Source organism: Glycine soja, chromosome 9 (assembly GCF_004193775.1).
Source record: "Glycine soja cultivar W05 chromosome 9, ASM419377v2, whole genome shotgun sequence".
Lineage (NCBI taxonomy): Eukaryota > Viridiplantae > Streptophyta > Magnoliopsida > Fabales > Fabaceae > Glycine > Glycine soja.
In genome coordinates this window covers 33,701,825-33,723,145 of record NC_041010.1, presented here as the reverse complement: position 1 = coordinate 33,723,145, position 21,321 = coordinate 33,701,825, and the positions used below count along the sequence as shown (strand labels likewise).

General features: G+C 32.6%; 1 protein-coding gene across 1 annotated transcript; it reads left to right on the top strand.

The window, feature by feature from the left end:
- Nucleotides 1–12,118: 12,118 nt before the first annotated feature.
- LOC114367523 lies at nucleotides 12,119–17,152 on the top strand. The gene is made up of 4 exons (XM_028324723.1): nucleotides 12,119–12,490; nucleotides 13,743–14,721; nucleotides 14,874–15,043; nucleotides 16,912–17,152. The coding sequence occupies exons 2-3, from the start codon at nucleotides 14,041–14,043 to the stop codon at nucleotides 15,033–15,035; spliced, it is 843 nt and encodes a 280-aa protein (XP_028180524.1). The 5' UTR covers nucleotides 12,119–12,490; nucleotides 13,743–14,040; the 3' UTR covers nucleotides 15,036–15,043; nucleotides 16,912–17,152.
- The last annotated feature ends 4,169 nt before the right edge of the window (nucleotides 17,153–21,321 follow it).

The window sequence follows — 21,321 nt, the reverse complement described above, 5'->3', positions numbered from 1 at the left end:
TCATCATGATCATCATCTTCATCAAGATGTAAATTGCTCATATCTGTTGGCGGTTGTGTCTCATCATTAGATAAATAATTTCCACATGATGTAAGCGAATTTGCAGAATGAAACATTGAACCACCAGCCACATCCTTTTCTATGTACAATTCTAGAACTGACATTTGTTGTTGTTGTTTAAAACTTTCCAGCATCGTTTCAACGTCTTCGTCATCACAAATTTGCAAGACAATATATTTTTCTGACACTAAAAATATACAACTGATAGCAGAAATAATTTCATTATTTTGTAACTTTACCTTGTCTCCAATTTTTTTCTTCAAAGCATTGAAACTAATTCCACATTTAATCTGAATCGCTTTTTTACTGCCTTCAAATATTACACCATCATTATCTTCATATACCCTTCCATTGAAATACAACACTGTTATAAACGAATTCATCGTGTACCTACAAAAACAATATTTTAATTAATTATTCATAATAAATTCAAAATAGTAAAATGTAATCACAAAAAGTCTCTTTAACACAATTATACATCAAAATTGTATTCTATAAAAAAATTATTCACTTTAAATATTTTTTATGGTAAACACTTAAAAAAATAAACGATTCCAAGGTAGTAATTTTAAAGCCCAAATAAACCATAAACAAAGTTAGTATTATTTATAAATAATTCATTTTCACAATAATAACTTCAACATACGTACTTCAAATAAATATAATGGGAAAAAAATTTAATTTTAAATACCGTTCAAGTTGAATGCTCATAAATTTTTAACACACACCAACAAATCATGAAGATCAATCTTATCTAATTAAAAAATTATAATAACTTTATATTAAAATAAATTTCCACACTCAAAATACTTACTTCAAATAATTATGATGTTACAAATTTTAACACACTAACAAAGTATCAACACCAACCTAATCTAATTAAAAATATACTAAATATTTCATATTTACCAAATTTTTTCGGGACTCAAATATTTTCTTTAAATAAATAGCATGACAAATTTCTTCTATTTTATACACACAAACAAGCATATAAAATATAAAACTAATTTAATTAAAAAATTATTAAAAACTATAAATTCAAACTGCTCTAAAAAATGACTTAAAAATTATTTTATAATACAAATTATTTCACTGAAAATTACGAACCTCATTCACAAATTTAAGCCTCAAGAAGCAAATTTCAAACCTTATGCGGACAAATTTAAATCTCAAGAATGCTCACACTTTTTGAAAGCTGAAATCTAGTTTTTAATATACACCAACACTGAAGTAATTTAATTAAAAATTTGATGACACAAATCATTTTACTGGAAACAAGTTTTAATTAAAAATTACTTAAAAAAATTATAATACAAATTATTTTACTGGAAACTACGAAATAAAAAAAATTAATTAAAAAAAATTATAATACAAATTATTTTACTGGAAACTAAGAAATAAAAAAAATTACTTTAAAAAAATTACTTGAAAGCTGAAATCTAGTTTTAATTAAAAATTACTTAAAAAAAATTATAATACAAATTATTTTACTAGAAACTACGAAATAAAATATAAAACTAATTTAATTAAAAAATTAATAAAAACTATACATTCAAACTGCTATAAAAAATTACTTACAAAAAATTATTTACAAAAAATTATAACACAAATTATTAATTTCGAAACTAGATTCAAATATTTAAGCCTCAAATATGAAACCTTATGCAGATAAATCCCTAAACACTCACAGTTTTGAAAAAAAAATTATTACACAAATTATAGCAAATATGAAACCTTATGCAGACAAATCTAAGCAAACAACAACATACTTAAAAAAAAATTATAACACAAATTATTAATTTCAAAACTATAAACCTGATTCAAATATTTAAGACTGAAGAAGCAAATATGAAACCTTATGCGAAATTCCTAAACACTCACAATTTTAAAAACTGAAATCTGAGCACACAGGCAACGTTGAAATGAATTTTGCGTATATAAAGCCCTTAAATCGCCATTAGCAGTGATTAATCCTTCTGCCCTAACTCACCAATGGGAGTTGCAACTTGCCCTTAACTCGCCAATGGTAGTTGCAACTCCTCTTTCTCTGAAAAAGCAAGCCTATCACTGAAAAAACGTGCCTACGGCCTGAAAAAAGCAAACCTGCACCTACAAAGCAAACCTGCACCTCCTGCAAAGCAAAACCGCCAGTCAAACTAGCGGTTTCCGAAACCACTGGTTGGCTAGCCAGCAGAGGTGGCGAGTTCCACCTGACACCAACTCGCCATCACGAATGGCGGTTTACCTGCCACGTGGATGTTGCACAGCGAACTCGCCATTGCCAATGGCGGTTTGCTTTGTAATGCATGCAGACCACATAAAAAACAGCCCCCTTGGGTAAATTCTTTCAAAACTACCCCATTTGGGGAAATAGTTTTTAAAAGTGCCCCATCTGGGGAAATTTGCCACATAATGAATTTTATGGACACAACCTGCTGTTCGGACTTGTGTATTGTCTAAACGATGGAAAAACCTTTGCAAACGGCTCACTAATCTCACGTTCAATTCTCATGTTATATACTCTGCACCTGGTACGGCCTCTGACTCGTTCAGACGCAAGAAAGTTTAAAGTTTTAGGAATTTTGTGTCTTGGGTTTTGTCTAGCCAAGATGACTCATATTCCCTACTTAATCTTGCTATTGAGGGTGATAACGGATATATATGCAGGACTTAGACCCAATTTTGAGTCACTCCTTTTAATGTTTGGTTGTTAGTCTTAGACATCTCATAAGCTTTGCAGTGGGTGGAACCAACATGTGACAATACCTACAAATTCTCTGCACTTGCCTGCGTTAAAAAGCATGCATCTTGAATATGTCAATTATACTACAAGTGATAATGACTGTGCTGGGCCGTCTCATTCTGTCTCGTCGTGAGTATTTTGGTACTTGAAGATTTTTCTTTGTATAATGATGCATAAGCCCTCCGCATATTTAATCATACCCTTTGGATATCTAATAACACCCTTTCCCGTTTGAGAATACAACAATAAAATTATGAAAAATTTTAAATTTTAAGAATTTTAAGTATTTTAATTGAAGTTTTTTTATTTTTAAAATTTTATGTTTGGATAAAAAAAAACTAAAGTTGTAAAGATAAAAGAAAATGAATGTAAAAATAAGAGAATATATGATTGATACTCTCCCAAAGAGAATGAGAAGTCGGAGGGAAATACACGAACGTTTTGAAGGATTCTTCTATCAAGAAGAGAATTTTAATTTCTCATATTTCAAAAGGAAATTAAAATTTTATATTTTTAATTATTTAAAATTCTGTTTTAAAATTCCAAAAATTTAAATTCTTCATAAAAAAAATCCAAACAATGAATTTTATATTACAAAAATTTAAATTCTCCGATAAATTACTTTCCTCCGTTAAAATTATCTATCCAAACGTAGTCTTAGTTCTTCCTTTGTCAATAGTTTTCTTAGTCACCAACTCTCCACCACATGCAATCTTTCTTTTCTTGAAGAAGTAAACCTTTAGTCGAATTCAACTATATGGTGACAAATTCGTGTCTCATAAAATGGCTGCAAGTGCTTTCCAATGTAAAGATATTGATATTCTCTTCGGCTACCCTTCAAATAATACTAGATGTAAGTTACTTTAGAATGTTTTTGCATCTTTATTTTTTTTTATGCTCGTAACATGTCTATATTCTTATGTCAAAATTTTGCCAATACTCAATCTTGTATTTGAAAATATCAATTTAAATGTGTCTTCACTTCACTCTAATTGTGTAGGATCTCTCAAATCCCAGCTCAATAAAACCTCAACCTCCGTGCTTTGTTAGATTGGAGTCATTGAAAGTGAGAAAGGAATTGGTTGTAGACATATCTGATGAGGAATTTTACAGAACACGGATCTTTTACAGAACATCCTGCATTTTTCTATTTTAACGTATGCTATGAATTTTTTCTTATTTGGCTTTTACCAATGGAAAATCTTAAAATTAAGACACAGATCTTTTATTCTTTTGTTATTTGAGGAGGATGGGGAGAGAAATATTCGATTTACAACAAAAAATTTATGTCAAATATTGTTGGAAAAATCAAAGATGATTTTGTAGCACTTTTCACGACAAATCTAAATCGTCTTTGAATCATCATGGAAAGTAAATACTTTCCACAATAATTTTTAAATCGTTTTAGAATGTCGGTTTCTATATCAGTTTTATTAGAAATCATCTTAAATTATTTTATTTATTGTTAATTTAAAAAATGTTTAAAACTTCAAGATTCTAAGACAATTTTTAGAAAAATCGTCTTGGAAACTACATATTCTAAGATGATTTTTAGAATAACCGTCTTGGAAACTGTTATTATTTTTTTAATGTCTTTTTTTTTTGTTTTACATCAAACTCAATCTCCAATTTTAGAAAAATCGACACACGATATTAAACAACTAAATATATATTTATGCTCAAATAATTATGAATAAATTATTAACTCCTTATAATGTTTACAATAAACATTTATGCAGTATATAAATTCCTCTTATATCCACCATGACATCCATAGTTTTGCTCAATGTTTATAAAATGGAGCATACCCTTTATTTTTCCAATATCCTTTCAAAGTAGTCTAATCCTCTTAAGCCCATGCATCCCAATTATAATATCCCATTTTTCGTAAATAAATTAAAAAGGCTTTTTAGTAAAAAAAATAAAGTTTTAGAAAATGGTGAGATTTTTATAATTAAATAAATAAAGAGAAATAACTGTATTAAAATAATGATTTGAAGAAAAAAATATATTTGATTTATTCATTTGATAGGAAATAAAATAGAGTTCCTTTTTATAAAATAATAAAAATAAATAAATAGAGTACATAATAGGCTATGAGAGTACCTTATCTAAGGCATCTTAGGCTAGTTTTTAGACTGATGATACTCTCTACGCCACCTCTTTCTCTCAATTTCGTTTTTCCTTCTCCTCCTCCCAAAACCCTCTATTTTTTCCGCATATCACCAAACCTGTCTCAAAAAAATGACGATCTCGGACTCATTCACCGTTGGATTATCGTGAAATTTGAGCACCAGGTTTGGAACTCATTTCCAAACATTCGTACCATTGGGAATTATGAAAAGATGTCGATGCTGAGAGAAATATCCTTCGCATCGTAGCATTTTCTTTTCCTGTAGAAACCCAAAACCGTCTTAGTAAAATTATGGTCCCAGACTTGTTAACCGTTGGATTGTCGTGAAAGTTTGATATGTGGTTTGTGATTCATTTTCAAATACCATAACCGTTGGGATTTGTGAGATAATATTCATGGAGAGAGAAAAAGGAATCGCACGAAGCAGTACAAAATGGAGGCCTCAATCCCTTTTTCTCTCCGACGTTTTGGAATTCTATCAGAGCAATCGAAGGAAAAAATTGAGAAATCTCAGGAAACCGTTAAAGATGCTGCTATTGTTGTCACAATGCATACGTGAGCCCGCTTAGAGGTAAGGGATGAGTTTATCGCAATTGGGGTTAGAATTAACATGTGTAGGAATTCTTAGAGGATTAAATTGGAGTTTATTTTGGGATGTTTATTGAATTATTGAATTTTTCCTTTATGATTATAAATACAATATTAATGTCCTGATGCGAATTGGTTGATAAAATTGAGTGTCATTGGTCTTTTCATTTTTTTTATACCTATGATTTGGATTAATTGATTTTGATATAATTGTGTGAAATTATTTGAGGGGTTATACTCCCCATGTTATGATAAACCTTTTGTTGTTATATTGAGATTATGAAATGGTGATTCAAATTGGGATTATGTGATAAATTGAACATGTGATGATTGATGAAATACATGTGTATTCAGTTGTGAGCTATGAATTATGCAATCACACAATTGTAAGACCTTTTAAGGGCGATGAATATTGTGATGGGATCCACTATGGGAACCCGACGAGTTAAATAATTTTGAAAACAATTTAGTAGTTGTGTGTATTGCATAGTTCATAGGTAAAGTGTATATGATTCATGAGGTGTGATAACGTGTTAAATTGAAATTATACCATTGTGATTGAGATCGAGTGTATGTGATAAATTGTGTATGTATGTGATTGAGATGTTGTGTGCATTGAGTTATGAACTATGAATTGTACAATCGCATGACTATAAGACCCTTTAAGGGTGACGAGTTAATGAGTGACAAGTATTGTGATGGAAACCACTATGGGGACCCGAAAAGTTTAATCACAAGCGCAACGAGATAAAACTATTTTGAGAACAATTGAGGAGTCGTGTGTTTTGTACAGTTCATAGATAGAGTCTGTGTGCTAAAATGTTTTTTGGGTTGGACTTGAATCAGGAGGGAGAGGTCCTGACGGACTCTTCGGAGTGTAGGCCTTGGGGGTAAATACACCCGGTTTGAGTGCTCCTTTAAGCCTATGTTGATCCCATATGGTTGGAACATTCTCGCAAAACAGAGTGACCCTGACTGGTCTCCCTATGATTTTACCTAGTGAGAATGACTTGACTTGTTAGTGTGTGGTTTGTCTTGTCATGTACTCCTAGGCGTCCGATGAGATTTTTCACTGACATGATACCGCATTGCATATAGGATTGAGTCTTAGTGTATATGTTGCATAACACATGTGTATTGATCGATATTGATTGACTTGGTGATATTATGTTTTGATCCTTGTGTACGTGAATGAATGAGACGTGTTGTGTTGTGATGTGATATTGGACGACAAAGTGATGAAATAATGTGAGCTATGTTTAAGTAAGTTTTATTTTTTTTATATGATATCTATACCTACATGTTGTCTTGTTTTCTCTCTATTAGTTAGGAATGCGATAACTCACTCTCCGTGTGCTATTTGTGTTTGGATCTTGTGATGATCTCAAACTTTGTGTTCGTGGGAGCAGATGATTAGGTGGATGACTATGAAGAACCTCATGCTAGAAGACACGAGAACACAATGCTCTGATAGGACGTGACATTGGGATATAGGTTCTATATTAGTTGCATGAAGTCTTGGACGACCTTGTTTTGAGCCGAGATGATTTATTATTTATTGGGATAAGTTTTATTATGATTTTAAAAAAGTGAATGTGAGCCTTTTACCCTTTTGAAAGGCTTGTATTTAAATGTATTTTAAAAAAAGCTTTTAATTAATTTTGATTTTTTACTTTTATTATTAGTACATATATGTGAGGGGTAGAGGGTGTCACACCAATCAACACCTTGACACGCGCACCCCCCCCCCCCACACCCCCAAAGAAAAATGCATGAATTTTTTAAGTGATCATATGATCACTAACTAACTTGTAATTTCAACTATCCATGTATGATTGTATGCCCTAGATATATAGTTCTAAACTCTCAGAAGAATTCTCACTTGGCAACATACCTCACACATTAAGAAAAATCATACCCTAAGGGTTTTGACATACATTCACTATCATCCAGTCAAAATTAAGAGATATATGCTAGTGACAATTCATTCTGATCTCAGTTTAATGTCTTAGGTTGCAAAAAAGTAGGCTACTCAATGTTCATACAGTAAATTTGGTTTATCGTGATTTTTTTTTTCTTCAGGTGTTGAGCACTTATCATATATGTTGTAAATAGTAGTTCCCTGAGGAGAAAGGATCTTAAAAATCTTATAATTATATTCTATGGTAGATTGGTCAATCTTCAAAATGTTCTGAAGTTTTAAAACCTTTATAATAAATATAAGCATCAAAACCAATTGTTGATTTCATCGTAAGAGATAGGGAGAGTGTAGCCAACAAAATCATCATATTGTACATATCTAACAAGGCATTTGCTGGGTTACAATCACCATCCAAAGTTATATTTAAGGAAAGTGAGAAGAAAAGATACAAGAATGTAGAAGAAGCATTAAAATTTGACACAAGGAATTTGTTTCAATACAATAACAACAACAACAATCACAACAATAGACTTATCCCACTAGGTGATGTCATGTACATGGATTACATGTCATTGGACTTAGTTAAAAATCAAATCTTAGATACTATTCACCATCCATGCAATAATGTAACAAGGAAAACTAATTCTACTTTCACCACAAGAAATATAATGAAGTGTATGGGAAGTAAATTACCTCATAAATAAATATTGGGAAAAATAAATAGACCACTAGAACCAACAATCAAATGCCTTTTATTTTTTAGCATTTTCAAGTTGTGACCATTAGATTATAATTATACAAAAGATATGAATGATAGAAACTAAACTTGAAAGTGTAGTCATCTCATCACCCATGTCAAGTTCCATTTCAGAGGAATCCGAATCAACATTAGTAGAACCAATTTCAAGAGAATCATATTCAACAACATCCATAAAAGCATATTCACTCTCTTCATCAGCCAAAAAGTTGCAATAAGCACACTCCCCTCCATATTAGGAAGCCGACATTGCAACATTAACAAGAGTCTCCTTCTAATCCAGAGAATCACTAGACTCTTCTAGTAAATAAAAAAAAATTATTTTCTTTACTTGGTGTGTTACACCAACTTGCCCCAATCCAAAAAACAAAAAAAATACCCGCATTAAATATTTTTTGCTCTATCTGACATCTACTTTTTCTTCCATCTAAATAATAAGTTGGCCATTAGCCTGAATTGTACTTCCTATGCAAAGACCCATCACTTGCTAGAGTTAAAGCACTATCATCAACTATTAGTTTCTAATAAACATTTGGATCATCAGAAAATCAGAACAAACATCTTAAAAGAAAATATTAGGCCCAAACCTCTTTACCCAGATGCTGCATATGATTTTGATTTTTCATTGTCATTTCTTAATGTCTGGATACATGAATATGCCTTTCTTAATAGTATATTATATGATCTACAATTGATCTAGTTAGAAGCATCAACTATTTTTTCTTGCTTCTTTAACATTTGCCTCTCGAGTTGAAGAGCATGAAGAATGACATCTTCTCTAAATGTATATTTCTCTTTTTTTCTTTAACAACATACCCTGGGTGGACTCCGCCCTTTCAATACATCCATCAAATTCACCACATCAGAATGCCTTCACGCGCTTGGATTTCTCAAATTGTACCAATCTCTGTTAAAAATAATACCAACGCACATGAGGAAAATAAAAAAATACTAATGACATGCATCAACATTGTATATCATAAAAACAAGTCTCTATAACTTTCTAAATCACATAGAGTTGGAACCATTCAATAATTATATACTCACACTCACAATCACATAAACTTTAACTTAATTGCTAGTGGCTAAACTAAAACAAAGGAACACTATAATAATCAAGAAAGTGTGATATGAATTATTGAATAGGAATAATAAATGTAATAAAAGGAAAAAAAAAGACAATTACATGTTGGGATCTTCCTTTCTGAGAAGCTTAACGGGAGTTCCTGAACGAGGAGAAGTAAGATTAGAAGTAGAAAGGTGATCAAGGCCAAGTATTTGACTAGGCCACCATGAACCGTTCCTTCTTCGAACCCAAACAATCGATCCAACATCACAATCGACTAGACCTAACCCAAACACTCCATCTCCCTCACTCTACCTTTCACTTTAGCTCTTTTTCGCTTCCCCAATTTTTCTCTTGATTTCTTTTGCTCTTTCAATATTAATAGATGGATGTGATGCCTTAGCTGCCGACGAAGAAGGACGATGAACAAACGAAGATAAGTGTGATGTGGGTTAGGGCACATGATTCCATTTAGATTTGGGAAATTTCATTTTTAGGGTTTTCAATTTTGACTTTGCTTAATTAAAAGCTTGAATCTTTTAGAAGCACTATGAGCTAACCTCAAATCCATCACCGTAACGAAGTCACACCTACCATTCTAAAAACTTAATTCCATTCCAAAACTACCATATATAGGGACCAAAGTACAACATTCCAAATCACCATCTAAAGAAAAGTTCAACGGTGTTCTACATATGTTCCAACCAAGCACACACAGACAAACATGTCATTAACACAAATTATAAGCAAACAAAGATAGGAAGACCGCGAGGGGGAATGAGCGAGGGAAAATGAACCTTACAAACAATGAGAGAGTAAAGCTACTCTGAGGGCGAGGGAATGCAATGACGACGACAATAACACACACGAGCTTTGACAACAACATTGGACAACTTCGACATAGACGCTTTTTAGGGTGCGACTAAGTCGAAGAGACAAAGGGAACAAAGAAGGTGAGGTATGAGTGAGACAAACTCAGAGGTTAAAACCCCGCATGAGAAAAAAATACTTCACTTTGCAAAGAATTTGAATTGTCAATTCAATGATGGGTCATACCAAAACTGCCATCGATTACCAATTTCAAAGACGATTTTTCAAAAACCGTCATTGAAAAAGTCACACTAATTACAAAAATGTCACTACCTTCAAAATGACAACAGTTTTGATAAAACCATAGTCGAATCACCATCGTAAAAACTATGTTTTGCAGTAGTGGAAGAAAAGATCAAGTAATAAACTGAAGAATCCAAACTGACTTTGTTAGTGTTGTCTATTGCATTGTCATTGTAAATTTTTTATTCTAGAAGATTGGTTAAAGAGGATATTTAGCCATTTTTCATGTTCAACTTCACATCTAAAATTTCTTAGGTTTAGTTTCACTGTAGAATTGGATATAATTTTTTTGAAAAGAATTTTGTTACTTGTAAAATAGAATGCTCGAGAAAGTTATTAAAAAATTAGAATGAAAATGAGATAATAAAATCCTTATACATTCATAAACTATTATTGTAATTTATCATTAAGAATTTATTTAATGTCTATTTTGGTCTTTTAGTTTATTTTTTAGGTTTAATTTGATAATCTAATTCAAACATACTATTTTCATGGACTATGTTCGGCAAAACTAGTTGAAAGCTGGAAAGCTAGTTGGAAACTAAAAAGATACCTTATTAAATTACAAATATTCTGTGAAACTAGTTGTTAAAATAGCTGGAAATTGTAAAATTACTAGAAAAAAAATAAATTCATAATTTATTTAAAAAGGATAAACATAAAATTTGATAAATATATTAAGGATAAAAATGAAAAAAATAGAAGTTAGAAGCTAGAAGCTAGCATTTTTTTAAAAAAAATACTTCAAGTAAAGTTTCAAAAAATGTTAGAAGTTATTGAGAAACTATTAAAAAAACTTATCTATCGAACTGTCAAATGAGTTTTTCAACTAATTAATAAAAAAGCTAAAAATTAACTGAAATGTCTTGTCGAACATTACCATTATTTTCTGACACCATTGCCTGTTGTGTCCCCTTCGATAGGTTCTTGGTCGAGTACCATAATCTCATTGCAGATGAGCAAAGCCCTACACCATTGTGACAAGTTCTTAGTCTTCATCATCAGAAATCACAATTCACAATTCACAATTGTTTCTCGTAATCACAAACCACAACGTGAGATCAATTTTTTTACATATTTATTTAAATATTTAAAATTTAATAAATAATTATTTAATGAATAATAAGTTTAACAAAAACATTTGTTATTAATTTCATGTGTAAAACTAGATATATGATCTATTACTAAAAGAAAATTAAGTATATATAAACTCAAAAATCTATTTTCTTATATATGTTTCTTTATTATTATTTTTAATTTTTAATTTTTTTAATTCTTTTATATACATAAAGGATCTCAAGGGATGATTTCCCATATCCGTCATTGCCTTTATATATTTTTTTAAAATCCCATAACATATTTTTGTTTGTATGTCAATTTTTGCATTCCTCAATTCACTCTAATTATGTAGGATCTCATATATTCCACTTCCTTTCTAATTGTGACACAACAAACTCAATTTGTAACCTTGTTTTGTATTATTCAGAAACTTGAAAATATTTTGTAAAAAAGGTCTAGCTCACACATGGATCCAACTTTGCAGCCTATCATTAATTATCAATTACTTCATTCATTCAATCAATCAGTTACTTTGATTAAAATGGCTCCACTAAGGACACATGTCAACTTATAAAAGCTGCCTCAACTAGCATCTAAATATCTAAGTTTGTCCTTTTTGTTCTCATTTTTTATTAGTTTTGATCAGTTTTTTTCTTTCTTCTCAATTTAGTTTATTCTCTTCTCCCTTCTTCCAAAATCTTTCAGACAACACCTCAAAAAACCTCCTCTGGTCACCGACTCTAATGCGATTTTTGGCTTGTTAGGGCTGCAGCTTGAAAAAGTAAATCGATTAAAACGTTTCTCACATTCTATTATTCATTTCCCCCAAAAAAATTCCAGAAAATAGCACCTTGGCCAAATCCTAACTATCGAGTTATTGTCGTTGTCGGTCATAGTGAGAAGAATAATTTTTCTTCTTTCATTTTTCCTTTTCCTTTTCTAGAAAATCCCTTAAATCCTCGACATCTAGTCACCGGCTCTTATGCCCTCTTCTTTTCCTCCTTTTGCGATTTCCATCTTCTTCAACAAATCTAAAGGTAGTGTGATGGGTAAGCTTCTTTTTTTTCTTTTTCGTTTTTACCTTTGACAAAACTTAATTATTAGAAGTTTGTTTATCTTCTTCATTTGAAGAACAATTTCAGTTGCTAAGTTCTCTAGATTGCCCCTAATGTTTGTACCTTTCAGTTATATTCAAAGGTTTTTGTTGTTCTTCATTTTAGGAATCACAATCGCCAGGTGTGGGTACGTATTTTTTCTTTCCTTATTTTTGTTTTTGTGTTTGAGTCTGATGCATACACAATGTGTAGCTAACATTTTTGTTCCATTTCCATCTTCTCCTTCGCACAAATGCAACATTATGTTGTGGGTGAGTTTTCCTTAATTTTTCTCTTTGGGGTACTAGAGTATGTTGGCAGCAATGACTAGGCAAGTTAGGGCAGCCATGGTTAAGCAAGCTCTATGGGTTACCTTTGGGTACTACTCATGGATTTTAAATTTCTTCCACTTGAGGGGAAAATTACCATGTGGAAGAGACAAACACTTGACGAGGAGATTCTTAAAGTACAAGTGTGAGGTGAAGTCTCACATCGTATAGGAATTAGAAGGTTGAACACCATTTATTGTAATATTAAGATTTTGGAGTTAAAGTGTGATATCAAATTCATTTAAACTCTGATGTAACAAGATCCCAATAAAAACACAAAGGGTGTCAATATTAATAGACAATGTAATTCAGTTGAAAAATAGGTTTAAATGTGGTTTTGTCCTCATAAGTTTGCATTTTTTTTTTAAATTTTAGTGTCTCTAAGTTTTTTATTTATTTTCAGTTCCCATAAGTTTACATTTTTTTTTTCAGTTTTTGTGCATGGAATTTGTTTTGTTCATTTTTAGTTCATATAAGTTTGTAATTTTTCAATTTGGTCCCTCTAAGTTTGATTTTTTTTTCAATTTTAGTGTGAACTTACAAAGACTAAAAAAAGAAGAAATATTAAAATCTTAAAGGATTAAAATTGAAAAAAGCAAAAACTTACATACATAGCTAAAAATGAGCAAAAAAAAAAAAAACTTACATAAATCAAAATTAAAAACACACAAATTTACAGAAACCAAAGTTAAAAAACACCAACTTAAAAAAAAAGGGCAACAAAATATAAGGAACCAAAATCTCAGATTAAAATTTAAAGAACCAAACTGTAATTAAACATTTAAACCTAAAAAATGGAATATTTCAGAGGTTATGAATATCTGCTATGATCTTAATCTATAGTATGTGAAATATTTGTCAAACGTTTCCTTGGTCAGGTATCAATGGAAGGAAAAGAAACTGAGGGAATGTTGAAGATGACGACAGATAAGAGACAACAGAAGCGAAGCAGAAGTGACAGAGAAGAGGAAAGGGACAGGCTGAGTGAGTTGCCTGACTGTGTTGTGCTCCACATAATGGAATTTATGGACACAAAATATGCTGTACAAACTTGTGTCTTGTCTAAAAGATGGAAGGACCTTTGGAAGCGTCTAACTTATCTTGGATTCAATACAACCCTCTTTAACAATGTTGTCAAATTCAACAAATTAGTGTCTCGCGTTCTGTCTGGCCGAGATGGTTCAGTTTCCCTGCTCAATCTTGAATTCACGCGTCGCGGTATGGGAGCCCAAGCTCTTCAATAGGCTGATGAAATATGCTGTGCTGCACAATGTTCAGCAGTTTACAGTATCTCTAAATTTAAGCTTCAGACAGAGTTTCGAGTTTTGCCCCTACATCTTTTCCTGTGAGTCCTTGACATTTCTGAAGCTTTCATTTAATTCTTTTGACACCTCGATTGTAGCACTTCCAGGATCTCTGAACATGCCAGCATTAAAAAGCTTGCAACTTGAGGCTGTCTCTTTTACTGCAAGGGACAATGACTATGCTGAGCCGTTTTCTACCTGTAATGTGCTGAATACTTTGATACTTGATGGTTGTTCGTTGCATAAAGATGCAAAATTCCTCTCTATATCAAATTCTAGCCTCTCTAGTTTGACCATAAGTGGTAGCTTTGAAGGAGGAGCTTACAAAATTGCGCTTTCTACTCCAAACCTTAGTTCTCTCACAGTCACGGGTCATAATAATCACACAATCTCCTCCGCATGCAATCTTTCTTTCCTTGAAGAAGTAACCATTGACACCCTTGGTTATACACTTTTTCCGAATACAGACTTACTCATCATAAGCTGGCTGCAAGTTCTCACCAATGTAAAGATACTGAGGCTCTATTCGGGTACCCTTCTGACAATACTACGGGTTAGTTACTATGCTTTCTCCTCTTTACATCTTTTATTTTTTTCATAATGCTCATAAGATGGGTGTTCTTGTGTCAAATTTTTAGCCGATACTCAATCTTGCAATTAAGAATGTCAATTATAATATGCCTCCTATTCACTCTAATTGTGTAGGATATATCAAATCCTGTTTCGGTGAGTACTCAGCCTCCCTGCTTTGTTCAATTGAAGTCATTGATTTTGGAGAACCAACCATCTGCAGATATATCTTTTGAGCAACTAAAGAGAGCAGTGGAGTACCTACTTCAAAACTCTCCACAACGTAGAATTGATTAAATCTTCAGGTAGAGTTTTTTCCATATTATTCAGTTTTACTTATTTTATGCTTCTGTTTTTTCCATGATACAGTGAGACTCTCTTCCATCCATCTCATCGATGTTTTTTTTTTTTTTTTATGAAACTACACTATGGGGAGCAATGTGTCTGAGACAAAAAATTTATTATTTTTTTGTTGGAGAATGCTGATGAGTAAAATATTCTGTTTACAACTGAATTGAGACTGCAACAGAAAACTAGTTTTTATTTGAGTTCTTTTCAAATGACAACAAATATCTTTTAGTGGCAATCAGTTTATGCTTGAAGTTTTTGCATGGTATGTATTACAACAGTCTGGATCATCCTTAAAGAACAAAACTACCGAAGAAAAAAGGACACATACTAGACTGAAGAATCTGAAGTGGTTTTGTTTGCTAGTGTTGTATGTTGCATTATGACTGTGAAACTTTAAATCATGAAATTGGATCGAATCCTTCTTTTCACATAAGGCTAAGATTTAGCTGTTATATTGTCATTCAATTTCACATCTGAAATTTCATAGAATTAGTTTCATGGTAGATCTAGATACAATCTTTTTGAAAAGCATTTTGGTAATTTCAAAATAGGAAGAGCTCAAAAGCATTTTTGAAAAGCCTTAAGCATGTATAGTACCTCTGCATTGCTGGCTAAAGTTCGGTCTTTCTGAGTTCTCAGATTGTAAGTTTGCAACATAAAATTCAATGCTTGTAACACCTATAATAGGATAGTCACAGGCCAATCATGAATGAGTGTGGTAGTGGCAGGGAAGAGAAATTAGACCCATAGAGGAAGAAGTGAGGAGTGGAACATGCTAATGTGGTTGAAGGAGAGAGAATATAACAGAAAATGACAGGTGGCAAGGGGAGAGAGGGAGGAGAGAGAAGGTTATCTAATGGGTGTAGTTGTGGTAATCGAATAAGGGGTATCAAAAAATTAGTATCAAATATCAATATTGGCTAGGCTGAGTGAAGTTCTGCCTCAGGAAAGGGGTTCTCTAATTTCTGTTATTGTTTGTTTTCTATCTTTCATCTTGTAAGGAGCTAGTCTCCAGCTATAAGCCATTACCCTATTTTTCTTTTTATATTTTCTTGGATTGCAACATTGTAAAAGAGGTTTATACCTCTGATATTGTTCCAATTCAGTATCAACATTACTTGAGTTTTACCGTTCCTATTTTGGCTCCTAACAGATAGCTTTCTGCCTTTCTCGTGTGTTATTGTTTTCAATTCCTTCTCCCCTGTTATTCCTATATTGTTTGCATGCTGTTATGTATCTTCCAGAAACTTCAACTTCACATATATTTTTTGTATATGTTACGTATAATCTGTGCAAGGCAATAATCTTGGCAACTTTTACTTTTTATGCATTTAGCGGATAAGATAAAGCCTAAGGAGATCTTTGTTTAGATGAGAAAGCCAGTAATTGTCACTCCAAAATATATGAAGACTAGTGGCAGGCATTGACAACACTACAATTAACTGATTAAGTGAACATATGTCTGAAACTTGTGTTTTGATTCACTCGCGCTAGTTCTTTGTAGCTTTAGAGATAGAAATCACTACAAGCAAAGCACTCTTAATTAGATGTTGCAAATTATGTTGAAACTTGAGCATGTGTTTGGCATAAATTTGCTAGGGACTTCCTTTATAACACCCCACTTTCTTGCTTCTAGTTTTTCCTTGCATACTTGGTGTAGTTCTATGGCCGCTAAGTCAAGTTGAATCATAAAATGATTTACTAGTGATGGCATGTCATTTTCTTAATTTGACCTACCGAATATTAACTTGAACATTTCTTGGTATAGGCTTACTCCTTATTGTAAATTGTTTTTGACTAAGTTTAACTCTTGCTTATTTAGGTTCCTTGTTCATACATTGTTGATCCAGGCCCTCAAAGGATCCTATGTGGCTCAATTTGGTGAGAGACTGTTTGTTGGCTTCCTGTATTACATGGCCTAGTACTGTGTAGGTTCTTAATGTCTTTAATAAGATTGTAGTTTTGACCTAAAACCAAGAAAATATTGTAGTAATGATGAGTAGCTGGAAACTTGGAACTGTTCCCTTAACTAAGGAAAATAACAGTTTGAGAATTCATCTCTACTATCGGTTTTCTTTTCATTTTTATTTTATTTCTAATCATATCCTTGACTAATTTGAGAGTTGAGGCCCTGAAACAGTCCTCAGCGTTCAGCCTTGACAATTGAACATAAACCCAAGTTTGTGAAGAATCACTCAAAAGATCTAGAGTCATTATGATTCTAGGGCCTGCACCTCCGAATGCTAAAAAAAAACCTAACTCATTTTCACATACCTTCACTATTGGGATTTGCGAGATAATATTTATGGAGAGAGAAAACATAATCGCACGAAGAAGTACAAAATGGAGGCCTCAATTCCTTTTTCTCTCTGATGTTTGGGAACCCTATCAGAGCAATTGGAGGAAAAACTTGAGGAATCTCAGGAAACCGTTAGAGATGTTGCTATTGTTGTCACAAAGCACACGTGAGCCCGCTTAGAGGTAAGAGATGAGTTTATCGCAATTGGGGTTAAAATGAACATGTGTAGAGAATTGGTTGATAAAATTGAATTGGTGATTATAAATACAATATTAATGTCCTGATGCGAATTGGTTGATAAAATTGAGTGTCATTGGTGTTTTCATTTTTACCTATGATTTGGATTAATTGATTTTGAAATGGTGATTCAAATTGGGATTATGAAATGGTGATTCAAATTGGAATTATGTGATAAATTGAACATGTGATAATTGATGAAATACATGTGTATTGAGTTGTAAGCTATGAACTGTACAATCACACAATTGTAAGACCCTTTAAGGGCAACAAGTATTGTGATGGGATCTACTGTGGGAACCCGATGAGTTAAAATAATTTTGAAAACAATTGAGTAGTTGTGTGTATAGCATAGTTCATAGGTAAAGTGTATATGATTCATGAGGTGTGATAACGTGTAAAATTGACATTATACCATTGTGATTGGGATCAAGTGTATGAGATAAATTGAGTATGTATGTGATTGAGATGTTGTGTGCATTGTGATGTTGTGTGCATTGAGTTATGAACTATGAATTGTACAATTGCACGACTATAAGACCTTTTAAGGGTGACAAATTAATGTTAAGACCCTTTAAGGGCGACGAGTTAATGCGTGACAAGTATTGTGATAGGAACCACTATGGGGACCCGAAGAGTTTAATCACAAGCACAATGAGATAAAACTATTTTGAGAACAATTGAAGAGTTGTGTGTTTTGTACAGTTCATAGATAGAATCTGTGTGCTAAAATATTTTCTGGGTTGGACCTGAATCAGGAGAGAGATGCCCTGACGGACTCTTCGGAGTTTAGGCCTTGGGAGTAAATACTGTTAGACAAGTGACCTCAAAAATTTTAATAAAGGGGGATTGAATTAAGATTTCGTTGACTATTCCTAATTGAAAAATTTCCCTTTCTTAGATATTCACTAGATTCAAGTATTTCTTTAATTGTAAGTTACTCGAATAAAAAAATAAGGAGAAGTAAACTTAAAGAAATATAAACACAACAGAAAGTAAAAGAGATTAAGGAAAGAGAGAATGCAAAACCAGATTTATACTGGTTTGGCCACAACCCGTGCCTACGTCCAGTCCTCAAGCAAATTCCACTTGAGCATTTTCACTAACCTTGTAAAATCCCTTTACAAGCAATGAACCACAAAGGACTTTCCTCCTTTGTGTTCAGTGTTTACACCAAGAAGCAAATTCCACTTCTTACAATGAACCCCAAAGGACCTTCTGTAGAAGCAATCTTCATGATGATGAATCAAGTTGATTCAAGAAGTTTTGATAATGTCAAAGATGATGACAAAAAGCCTAAAGAATGATTTCAAGATTAAGTCAACAAGTTCAAGATCAAGTTCAAGAGAAGTTTGATTTCAAGATTCAAGAAAAGATGAATTCAAGTTTCAAGAGAAGAAATCAAAAAGACTTCACAAGGGAAGTATTGAAAAGATTTTTCAAAAACCAAACATAGCACAATTTTGTTTTTCAAAAGAGTTTTCACAAAATTTTCTAAGTTACCAGAGTTTTTACTCTCTGGTAATCGATTACCAGTTTCCTGTAATCGATTACCAGTGGCAAAGTTTGTTTTCAAAAGCTTTTAACTGAATTTACAACGTTCCAATTGATTTTAAAATGGTGTAATCAATTACAAGATATTGGTAATCGATTACCAGTGTGTTTGAACGTTGAAATTCAAATTCAATTGTGAAGAGTCACATCCTTTCATAAAAAGTCTTGTGTAATTGATTACAAGGATTTGGTAATCGATTACCAATGACAAGTTTTGAATAAAAATCAAAAGATGTAACTCTTCAAATGGTTTTCAGGTTTTTCTAAAGGTTATAACTCTTCCAATGGTTTCCATTGACCAGACATAAAGAGTCTATAAAAGCAAGACCTTGATTTGCATTTTGATATCTGATTACAAACTTTTACATTTTTTACACAAAACCTTTGAACATCTTCTCCTTCTTCCTTTGCCAAAAGCTTTCTTAAGTTTTTTGGTTTTCCAAACCTTGAAAACAAAAGTGTGCTATTCATCTTTTTCTTTCTCTTCTACCTTTGCCAAAAAGAATTCGCCAAGGACTAACCGCTTGAATTCTTTTGTGTCTCCCTTCTCCCTATTCAAAGAATTCAAAACAACACAGTCTGAGAATTCTTTTGATTCTTCTCTTTCCCTAAAACAAAAGATTTCAAAGGACTAACCGCCTGAGAATTCTTTTGTTTCCCTTTCACAAAGTTTCAAAGGACTAATCGCCTGAGAACTTTGTCTTAACACATTGGAGGGTACATTCTTTGTAGTACAAGTAGAGGGTACATCTACTTAGGTTGTTGTAACTGAGAACAATAGAGGGTACATCTCTTGTGGATCAGTTCAAGTGGAGGGTACATTCCCTTGGTTGATACAAAGAGAACAAGGGAGGGTACATCCCTTGTGGATCTTTGCTTGTAAAGGATTTTACAAGGTTGAAAAGAAATCTTAAGGACTGCAGGTCGCTTGGGGACTGGATGTAGGCACGAGTTGTTGCCAAACCAGTATAAAACTCTTGTGTTTGTCTTCTTCTTCCCTACACTCTTTAATTTCCGTTGTGCACTTTAATTATCGCTTTTACTTTTGGTTAAGTTTCTTTTCTATTCTTTACTTTCTTAACAACACAGTAAAAGGCTAAGAAGGATTAGATTTTTAATTAGTAAAGGTTCATTAATAATTAATTCAACCCCCCCCCCCTTCTTAATTATTCTGAGGCCTCTTGATCCAACAAGTGGTATCAGAGCAGGTATCTTGTAGAAAGTCTAACCACTTCAAGATTCATGGCCTCTTCAAATTCTTTGTTTCCTGAAGGAAATTCCATCTATAGGCCACCTATCTTCAATGGTGAGGGTTACCATTATTGGAAAACCCATATGCAGATTTTCATTGAAGCCATAGATTTAAACATTTGGGAAGCAATAGAAATAGGACCTTACATACCCACAGTAGTAGATGCTAGTAATAGCACCACAACACAAAAACCTAGAGACAAGTGGACAGAAGAAGATAGGAGGAGAATCCAGTATGATCTTAAAGCCAAAAACATTATTACTTCAGCCCTAGGAATAGATGAGTATTTTAGAGTGTCAAACTGCACAAATGCAAAGGAGATGTGGGATACTCTCCAACTTACACATGAAGGAACCACTGATGTAAAAAGATCTAGAGTCAATACCCTTACACATGAATATGAATTTTTTAGGATGAACCCTAATGAAAACATCCATAGCATGCAGAAAAGATTTACACATATAGTCAACCATCTTGCCTCTTTAGGAAAAATCTTCCCTAATGAAGATTTAATCAATAAAGTTTTAAGATGCTTAAGTAGGGAATGGTAGCCCAAGGTAACTGCTATTTCTGAAAGTAAAGATCTTTCCTTTATGTCTCTTGCTACTTTGTTTGGAAAATTGCAGGAACATGAGATGGAACTCCAACGTCTTAATCAGAATGAAGAAACTGACAAAAAGAAAAGAAGTATAGCACTTAAAGCCTCTTCATCAATGCAAGAAGAAAATGAAGAAGATGAAGAAGACTTCTCACTCTTTGTGAAGAAGTTTCAAAAATTTGTCAAGAAGAGAAGAATCGAGAGGCGTCAAAACTTCAACAATGGAAGAAAATCTCAAGAAGACTCTCAAATTCTTAGATGCTACAAATGCAATCAACTTGGTCACATCAAA